General features: G+C 42.4%; 2 protein-coding genes across 2 annotated transcripts in view; one reads left to right on the top strand and one right to left on the bottom strand.

The window, feature by feature from the left end:
* Positions 1 to 299: 299 nt before the first annotated feature.
* LOC143038268 (uncharacterized) lies at positions 300 to 950 on the bottom strand. Its single transcript, XM_076207287.1, has one exon. The coding sequence runs from the start codon at positions 948 to 950 to the stop codon at positions 300 to 302; it is 651 nt and encodes a 216-aa protein (XP_076063402.1).
* A 2,983-nt stretch (positions 951 to 3,933) lies between these two features.
* LOC143038201 (putative peptidyl-tRNA hydrolase 2) overlaps positions 3,934 to 10,487 on the top strand; it is a 9,274-nt gene continuing 2,720 nt past the window's right edge. Inside the window, exons 1-2 of the mRNA XM_076207203.1 lie at positions 3,934 to 4,251; positions 6,696 to 6,798. Of these exons, the coding sequence (XP_076063318.1) occupies positions 4,036 to 4,251; positions 6,696 to 6,798 (319 nt within the window). The 5' untranslated portion in view covers positions 3,934 to 4,035. The remainder of the gene's footprint in view (positions 4,252 to 6,695; positions 6,799 to 10,487) is intronic.

Below are 10,487 nucleotides of genomic sequence, written 5' to 3'. Positions count from 1 at the left end.
GGGACTGAGCGCCGCGGGGAGCGTGCCAGACTCCTGTGTATCCTGTGTGGGTGGCGGGGGGTCGCGGAAGGTCCTGAATGGCAGGGAGCGGCTGCGGAGGGTGTTGTGGTGGCAGCTCTGCATGGTGAGAGTAGGGGTTGGGAGGAGCGGGGTTAGGAAGAGGAGGGGTGGAGGGGGTGAGAAACGCGGAGGAGTGAGGTGTCCCATTTCGTCTTGGGATGAACGAGGACTGCGTGAGGTGGACGGAGAGGATGGGGGTGTGGAGGGGGAGGAGTATTGGAAAGACGCGGGGAAGGGGGTTACTGTTTCGTTCCGTTGAGGGAAAGGGTGTATGACGATTGCGTGTGGAGAGTGAAGTGGAGGAGGGGTAGGGGTATTAGAAGGGCGATGTGAATGGTGTGGCTGGGAGGGAGGCATGAGAGGAGGAGGAGGAGGAGGAGGGTAGTAACTGTAATGGGTGCTTGGGCACTTGCGTCGACGTGGGCGGGCTTCACTCGATCCCATGATACCGTCGAGTGGCGAGAACCGATTTTAAGGGTGACGTGCTTGGCCGCGTGTGCGAGTACCTGGTGGGGGCCAGTGTACCTAGGTGCCAAGGAACCAGTACGCGCATCGACGCGGAGAAACACGTTGTCTGCCGACATGAGCGTGGGGTGGTGGTAAGTGGCGGATGCTGCAAGAGGCTTAGGCGGCTGAGGTGTGAAAGCCCTCATGGCTTGGCGAAGGGCAGGCATGAACGCGAGCTCGGAGTGCGTGTCAAGGGCAGGTGTGTATTGGGAGGGTAGGCGTAGATCTTTGCCGTAGACTAGTTCCGCTGGCGTGAGCTGGAGGTCCTCCCTAACGGTGGAACGGATGTTCAAGAGAACGATTGGAAGTCCGTCCGCCCATGACGTTGGGTGAGGTTGGGCGCGCAGGGCTTCCTTCAGTCTCCTGTGGAAACGCTCCACCATGCCGTTGGCCTGTGTGTGATAGGCCGTGGTCCGTTACCTGCTGGTGCCAAGGAATAGTAGGAGATCTGTCCACGCCTTCGATTCCCACTGAAGGCCTGGTCCGTGATGATCGTGCGCGGGGCCCCCAGACTGGCCACCCAACCATGCAGGAAGTGACAGCCAGTAGCCGTATCCTTTACGCGCAATAGGGCGCGACTGTGTGCCTGGGACGAGCGAGGGTGGTTGGGACCAAGGTCTAAATAAACAGGTCAGATCGTTTGAATTATTGTGCACAGCTTCTGACGTCATTAGGCTGGGTCCGTTTTCTCTTTGTGAAACACTGAAGAAAAATGTGAAACGCCAAGGAAGACAGGAACTATAATATTTTATATATTATATATATATTATATATCATATATATTATATATTCATATATATAGACAGGAACTATAATATTTTATATATATTTATATATATGGATAAGTATTTTAGACAAATTATTTGGATGATGGAGAACATAAACACAGGGGAAGGCTCGGAACCCTAAACACACTAACGTTTCGTTCGCGTAGAACTTCTTCAGAAGAAGTTCTACGCGAACGAAACGTTAGAGTGTTTAGGGTTCCGAGCCTTCCCCTGTGTTTATGTTCTCCATCATCCAAATAATTTATATATATATTTTATATGATATTTGTCAGAATATAACTAATTGCGTGGAGCGGTGCGAGCGAAGGCAACAACATACCCAAACGACGCACCAGCTTCAACTGACAGCTATAGGACCCGCGAACCCCACTTTGAACAGCCAGGTGACGTTCACGGGCCCGCTGCGCCAACTCCCTCGAAATTCGGTCGGAAGTGGTTAGACCTGTATTCCTTAGATCTTGGTTGGGACGTCGGCCTGAGGGAGAGGCCGTCGGCATAGCCTGCGTGGAAGCGGGAGGGATCAGCGCCTCCCGCTTGCTGCGTTTCCCGTCCCCCGAGTCCATGGCTGTTGCTCGAACCAGGTGCATGGAGGGCTGCAGTTTCTAGCCCTGTGGCCAACGTGGCGTGGTAGAAACAATACGCGCGTCGACGCGGAGGAGGAGTTGGATCGCGCGCGCCCCCTGCTGGGACGAGCTTCTCTAGCATGCCCTCAACACGCGCTAAGCGCGCGTCTAAGGTGTCCGTCGGTGAAGGGCGAGGCGTACTGTCACGCACGCTAGCGTCAGTGGAATCACACGAATTTGCACTACACACACGATTAGTTGCACTGTTGTCTACGTCAAGATCTATATACACCAGATCTAACCGCTTGAGCCGTTCTGCGCAGCTTCTGACGTCATCTGGCTGCTTCCGTTTTCTCTTTGTGAAACACTGAAGAAAACTGTGAAACGCTAAGGAAGACTGGAACTATTATATTTCCCCCCAGTTATCTCTCTCTCCAGCTCATTGCTATTATTAGTGTGTGTGTGTGTGTGCGTGTGTGTGTGTGTGTGTGTGTGTGTGTGTGTTTTATGGGAAGGGGATATATCGTCGTGTGTGCTTATATGTGTACATGTTCACATGTGTGTGATTCATCTTGGTCTTTTGGATCACGTATTGGACTCGTGATCGACAGCTATTTCCCTCCCGGAAGAGAGCTCAGAGCTCGTATGTCCGATCTATGAACTTACACGCACACATATCTCCAACTCCCCGCCCACGAGAGTTGGAGTAACGACTCGAAGCGCAGCGAGACTGAAAAAAAAATTAATCCTGAGCAGGAGTCGAACCAGGTACCGCCAATACCTTGAAGATATATGTCGTACTCTGAACCAATTACGCTACCGAGTCATTTGCTCACATGAATGTGTGTATATTTATATAATTTTATTTTACGGGAAGGGGGAGATATCGTCGTGTGTACTTATATGTGTACACGTTCACATGTGTGTGTGTATTCACTTGGTCTTTGGATCACGTGTTGGACTCGTGATCGACAGCTATATCCCTCCTGGAAGAGAGCTCAGAGCTCGTAGGTCCGATCTATGGGTAATGCTATGACCTTGCACACACACACACACCCAACTCCCCGCCCACGAGAGTCAGAGTAACGACCCGAAGCGCAGCGGTACCGAAATAATTTCGGCCCTGGGCAGGATTCGAACCATGAGCTGCGGGCCACTATTGTGGCAGCTCAGTGTTCTACCAACTACGTCACCGTGTATGTGTATCTAAATACTTGTATTTTACGGGGAGATATCGTCGTGTGTGCTTATATGTGTACACGTTCACATGTGCGTGTATTTGCAGGGAAACGATGAAAATTAACATTTGGCTTAATTCCTGTTTGGGTTGAGCACTCTTAATGGTACGGTAAGCCATATTGTCAAGATCTATATATACCGGTATATATAGATCTTCATTGTCAGAATATAACTAATTGCGTGTAGCGGTGCGAGCGGAGGCAGCGACATACCTGTACAACGAGCCAGATACAACTAACAGCTACGGGACGCGCGAACCCCACTTTGAGCAGCCAGGTGATGTCACGGGCCCGCTGCGCCAACACTCTCGAAATTCAATCGGAAGTGGTTAGACCTGGTATATATAGATCTTGGCTAGTGTCTAGCATCAAAAGCAGTGTCGTGTAAACCAGCCTTGAGACACACATGGAACAATGTCACCTATCATTCCAGTATTACTAATCCATCCTATGTCACTGTTACTATTCCACCCGATGCCAGTCATTACTATTCCGCCTTATCTTAATTATTCCAAATGGCATTCAGCCGATCCAGGTGCCTTTCTAGATTTCCTTCTTTCAGTGCTATCTTTGTCTTCTGAAGTATGAATTCTCAAAATGATTGGCTAGTTTGTAAGTGTTGCCGAGGTATCAATTTTCAGTTTGAATTTTATTGAACACACACCAGGGAATCTCTTATAATATATACTTCAGTGTTATGTGGATTGATCCCATATAATGATAACATTTTAAAACAGGAAATACGCTTTCATAGTATAGCGCTTTTTTAGCCAAATTTAAAACTCGTCCCTGTTGTTTTGAAAACCATTCGTCCGAGGAAAAAGGAAAAACACTCGGCGAATATCTGTAGCTTGTAGTTCTCTGACACTTTGGTTAAATATGGCAAGCAGTGACCTGAATGAGAGTATAGGAGTGAGTCAAAATCAAGTTGAAGACAACACGAAAAACACCGTATCATCATGTGAAGGACAAACATCTTCATGTAGTTCACCCTCTAAGTTATTACAAGAAGTCAAAGAAGAGGAAGGCGCCGTAGATTTGCCACTGTTCGACAGCCTCGTTTCAATGGGGATGTCCAAAAAACTTTCTAAAAAGGTAGTCTAAGAAGAGACATCACTTTATTTCATGATGGTTATCATGTACATCCAATACTTATTTTATTGACAATGCTATTTTCACAGTGTGATGAGATTAGTCTTAGACCAGTCTGCTATCTACATACAGCATACTCATGATACTGATACTCTCAGACAGTTGGATAGCATTATCTCCCAATTTGAGTGAAACACAGCCTTTATAATTTCTTAAACTGTCTAAGGTGATCAGAAGAGTTAGCTTGTTTAATTTCAACCAGAACCATAGATGATGTTGCTGTAGGTATGGCAGTAACTGGTGGAAAAGTCATAAGAAATACAATAAACCATATATTTCAGCCAACACCATAGGCACCTGTTGGATCAATATTGATCTTATTAAAAAGAAAAAAAAAATGAATGTAAGATTATGAAACTAAACCAATGAATCATTAAGTGCTGCCATTAATTTCACCGACTGAAAGCCTGTAGCCTCATAACGGCTTCTAATGGTCTGTGGGGCCTCCCAGAATCTCTGGAAAGAAACTTGAAACTAAATGCAGCAACAAAACTATACCAGAAACATCTGTAGCCACCTTCCATCTACACCTCACAACACATTCATACAAAAACACATTTATATTCAGATCTCAAAAGAAATACAAACTTCATTCTCTATCCTACCCTTCCAGACATGAACCACAGAAAAATCCTCTCCTCCCACCTTCCTAAGAGAAGCAACAATCACAGCATGATTGCATTTAGGTCATCATCTAACTTCAATATCTACAATATGAATGCAGAGTAGACATGGCCATAGAAACAAATAACCCAAGGTACAATCATTGTGCAAGAGACTCATCTTATTTTATATTGCCTTACCTTAACCATACCCAGACAACAAAATGTTTTTTTTTTTCTGGAGTAACGCATGGGTCAGTCCAGTGGTTGTTGCTAGTTACTTGAAAGCTATGGATCTTTACTAAGAGAGATCAGGGGCAGTGGATTGAATGATTGACTGGAAAAAATATGATTAAGTATATAAAAATATATATGTATATATATATATATCTATAAATATATAAACATATATATATATAAAAAATAAACATATATATTTATATATATATATATATATATATATATATATATATATATATATATATATAAAGGCGAAGGTAGAGTGGGAAAATGGTTTTGAAGAACCTAGCCTTGAACCCATCCTGCCACAGGCTAATGTAAAATAAACTAACTTAATCCAACAAAATTAACCTAACCTAACCTTTTTAAAGCAAAGGTTTAGCTACTGACATATACAACTGACACTCAGTTATTGCCTTGAATTTCATTGATTGGAAGCTGCAGCCACAGAGCAGTTGGCATTAGCTTTTAGGCCTTCACATATATTTCTAATAAGAAACTTTGGGACTTATTTGCATTGTATTAGTTGGGGACTATTTTTATTTTGTCACCAGCTGAAAGTAGTAGAAGGTGGAGAGCAGTTGTCGACTCTATTTGGTTAATGTTAGAGGAAATGTAAGTAAAGTTGATAAAAGTGTGGGTGGAGGAAGAAAAAGCGAAGATGGGCCAGAACTCTTTTATTGCTTATATGTTTTGACCGACTCGGTCTTCTTCAGTAAGCTGTCTACATACTGCTTGAACCTTACAATTATACCCTTGAAGACGGGGACACAGACAGGTCATCCCGCTGGCTGTCTGAGGATTCCCTTTCCCAGACAGCCAGTGGGATGACCTGTCCGTGTCCCCGTCTTCGAGTGTGTAATTGTAAGGTTCAAGCAGTTTGTAGACAGCTTACTGAAGAAGACTGAGTTGGTCGAAACATATAAGCAATAAAGGAGTTCCGGCCCATCTTTGCTTTTTCTTCCTCCATCCACACACTCATCTGTCTAAACCATTCATCCAAAGTTGATAAAGATCTTGGGCCCAGAATGAAGACCAAGCTGCGCCTCAAGATGGAAGGGAAGAAGTTGACAGGATTTGGAATGGGCAGCAGGGAGATAGCTTTAACTTCTGGACCACCTTATGCAGATACTCATCATTGGTCCCAATAAAATACACAAGGTGATACAAACACTAGGTTTTTACCAAAAAACATTGCTTATTTTAGTCAGGCTAGAAATATCTAAAATGTACCTTTTTAGCACCTTTTTGGTAAATATTAATTGTAGCTAAATTCTAAGGAAAGATCTCTTTTCTAAAATATTTTGATGTATTGATTAACTTATGTTCTATAGCTTTTGTTGATAACAGAACCTTAAAAACTCAGGAAATGATGTTGATATTGTATTTTAACTTATGTATAGTTTTGTCAAAACATAGTCATATGGTGAAAATAGCATTTTTTAGTATCTCAAAAAAATTCACTGTTTTGTTATTCAGATTTTTTTTCTCCCTCATTATCTTATCAAGTGTAAGGTCATATAAAATCTTTTGCTTCACCAACAGGCGTTAATCAGTACCCACAACAAATCAGTGGAAGCAGCATTAACATGGATAGCAGAACTTGGTGCTGAGGAAATGGAGGTGCTATGCGGTAACAGTGATGATGGTGAGTTATGTTATCCAGTCACCTTTAAGTACTATTACAAACTACTATTTTCACCATATGATGGAGTGATCCACTATTTTCACTGCATAGCATTATAGTCTTTTTATTCTCAGATAGTGTCATCTGACAACAGGTTTCCTCATTTGCTTTAACTGTTTTAGAGGGCTGGAGTAAAGTTTGATTGGTTCATTTCAGCCAGAATTGTTGATATGGTATCTTCATCACTGGGAGTTTAAAGCAGAAAATCTGAGAAATATAATAACTCCCTATTTTTAACATCATAAATCCTGTGACCATACTGTATCAGTATTGCCATCAGCATAGAGAAGGAGGGAGGGAGGGAGAGATAAATATAGAGGGAGGGAGAGAGGAAGATAGAGGGAGGGAGAGAAAAAAATAGAAGGAGGGAGAGAGAGAAATAGAGGGAGGAAGAGAAAGAAATAGAATGAGGGGGAGGTAGATAGAGGGGGAGAGAGAAGGAGGGGGAGATAGAGAAAGAGAAGAAGGGGTAGAGAGAGAGAGGGAAGGGGGATCCTAGGCTATATTTAGCAAAGTGTATCATAAACAAATCTAATATTATTTAATCCAACATAACCTATCCTACCCTTAACATAATTAATAATATGCCACCTAGGTTTTTCTTTTATCAAAACATTGTCGTATGGTGAAAGGGGCATGTTATGCTGTAGGCATTGTACAGTATATTGAAAATAGTCACTATGTTGTTTTATCACAGGTGCAAGGCAATGGATTAATGTATAATTTACTATCATGTGGTTCCTGTGGAAATTGAGTAGAGTAGCCAGAATGAAATTATAGATATTACCTGTTACAAAAGGGGCTAAATGAGTTAGGTTATTACCATTTTACTACTGAAGAGATGACTAGGATTTGCATGAAAAATGTCACCTTATATGGAAGGTCAGTCATGGTTATATTATCTAGATTTTATTCAGTTTGAGGGACCAACAGTCATCCAGTGGCTCCAGTTTCTCTTGCAGAAGACCCGTGGCTCCCAGGCAACTAGAAAAAGTCTCCAGATTGGTTCACAAGTCACTTAATGAAATTATTTTGTGTTATCAAGGTCAGGCAGCACATGTCCAAGGACCATCAAATGACTTATTGTCTGTTGTTGCAATTATATTTCTGGTAGCATTCTTGTTGAAGATGGCTGGTACTTTTTAAGTGAGGCTTTTGAACAATGTTTTGCTGTAGTGACCTTCTTTAATTCTATGTTGTTTTGGGAAGGTGAGTGTTTGTGTTTTTATTTTTTCCCATCAATTTGTGTATAGTGAAAAGGAGGGTGAGTTGGATGCTGGGTTTTCTGGTGATTTGTTTGGTTTCAGGATAGGAATTATATGTGCTATGTTCCATGTCATTAGGTTGCCATTGTGTACCCAGGACTGGTTGAAGACATCAGTCAGAGTTTGTAGTGATATGGGGCCCAGGTGTCAGTCTGGGCTGTCTGTATAAGATTATTTTACTTTATTGTTTGGCTACCCCCCATATAAGGGGAAGAAGCCTACTAGTATATGGATAGTTATTATTATTGAGTATTTGCATGGTTTAGACACATGGAAAGAATGAGTAAAGAAAAAAATTAGTAAAAGAGGTGTGGAAGACAGAGATGGAAGGAGCAGGAAAACATACACGCTCAAATGAACACTTGGTTCTCACAATAATGTATATAATATAATGTATGATATATAATGTATATAATAATGTCATATCTCACAATAATGTAACCAAGGATGAGATGGATGGATGGGGTGAAAGGGGCATTGGGAAAGAGGGTAATGTCTGTTGAGGAAGGAAAGGAAAAGACAGAAGATGCGTCATTTGACATAAGAAAGACTTCCCTACAGACTACACACCCTTCATAGACAGCTAGATGAAGCATGTAATCCATATGCTCAAGCACTCATCTGCTTGTGAACCTGACAACTGATGTAACATCCATGTGCATTGGACCACATGGCATACATACACTCACCAACATTACAAACTACAGCTATTCACACATTATACCTGACATCTGGAGGCATGGGAAAGTTATCACCATCCCTAAACTCGACAAAGACCCAACAGTTCTTGATTGATATCACCCAATCACACTTCTCTGCATCCCTGCAAAGTCAAAGAATGCTTCATACTACAACTTGTCATGCCACTAACCCTCATGCTGAGTCACAACACTGTTTTAGACCACTACACTCCACAAACACTCTTCTGATAAACCTTACACAAAGAGTTTTTGATGGTATCAATTCAAATAAGCCCCCACACAGAACACATCATAGTATTGGATCATGTGTTGGACTCGTGATAGACAGCTATCAGCCTCCCGGATGAGAGCTCAGATCTCTTACAAACCCGATCTGTGGGTAATACTGTTGCCTTACACACACACACACACACCTCATGGTGCAGTGGTTAGATTTCCTGGCAGCCACTACAGCGGTCCAGGTTCGAATCCTGCCCAGGGCTGAAATAATTTCAGTATTGCTACATTGCTAGTTGTTACTCTAACTCTCGTGGGCGGGGAGTTGGGGGTGTGTATGCATGTAAGGTCACAGCATTACCCATAGATTGGTCATATATCGCTTGTTTGCGAAAAGGTCGTCATAACTCAAAAAACTGAATTTTTGAGTTATCTATACAGACATATTCATCTTCAAACACGGATTTTTTTGGTAACAGTGTCATATCTGTAGCTCAAAAATTGACCGCTAGGGAGTGCTAAATGTCCCAACGACATAACCTTACATGTTCCAACTTGTTCCAACAAATATTTTAGACTTAGTAAAGATTATGATTGTTTCAACTTCTATAAACTTTAGAGGTGTATTTGATGCTCCAAAAAAATGTTCCACCTATGGTGTTTGAGGGCTTTTTATAATATTGAGAGCATTTTGAAACTTTAAAATGCCTCTCCTGAAAAATTCGATATTTTGAGTTATGACGACGTTTTCGCAAACAAGCGATATGAGCTCAGCTCTCTTCCAGGAGGGAAATTGCTGTCAATCACAACTCCAAATGTGATCCAAGACTATGGTGAATCACACACACAAAAAAAAAAAAAAAACTCCTTGCCCATGAGAGCCGGAATGTCGATTCCCAGTACAACGATGCTGATATTGTTTCAGCACTATGTGGGAATCGAACTCGGACTGCTGGATTAGTGGTTGCGAACAGTACCACTGCTCTGTTGAGCCGTGTTGTGTGTGTGTGATTCATTCACCATGGTCTTTGGATCATGTGTTAGACTCATGATCGACAGCTATTACCTTCTCGGAAGAGAGCTCAGAGCTCATATATGACCGATCTATGGGTAATGTTGTGACCTTACATGCACACACACACCCAACTCCCCGCCCACGAGAGTTGGAGAAATGACTTGCAGTGCAGTGATACTGAAATTATTTCAGTCCTGGGCGAGATTCGAACTCTGATCGCAGTAGTGGTGGGAGCGAATGCTACCACCGCGCCGTTGAGTCGTGTGTGTATATGTGTGTATTTACCTATTTGTATTTACCATAGTGATCTGTCTTTGTATCTCGCAACATCTAGTTTGTTATTAAATTTTTTTATGGTGTTTGCACACACTATTGTTTCATCCAGTTCCTGGTGTGAAACACTTTTTTTTTCAAATCTCTTCTATAACTATCCTTTTTGAGTTTCTTTTCATG

The sequence above is a fragment of the Oratosquilla oratoria genome, chromosome 24 (genome assembly GCF_046742065.1).
Source record: "Oratosquilla oratoria isolate Oo_2021 chromosome 24, ASM4674206v1, whole genome shotgun sequence".
NCBI classification, from domain to species: domain Eukaryota; kingdom Metazoa; phylum Arthropoda; class Malacostraca; order Stomatopoda; family Squillidae; genus Oratosquilla; species Oratosquilla oratoria.
Note: the sequence above shows the minus strand (reverse complement) of the source record. Positions and strands in the feature narration are given on the sequence as shown.

Coding starts and splice junctions, on each gene's coding strand:
- LOC143038268 (XM_076207287.1), bottom strand. CDS start 950: ATGGTGGAGCGTTTCCACAGGAGACTGAAGGAAGCCCTGCGCGCCCAA.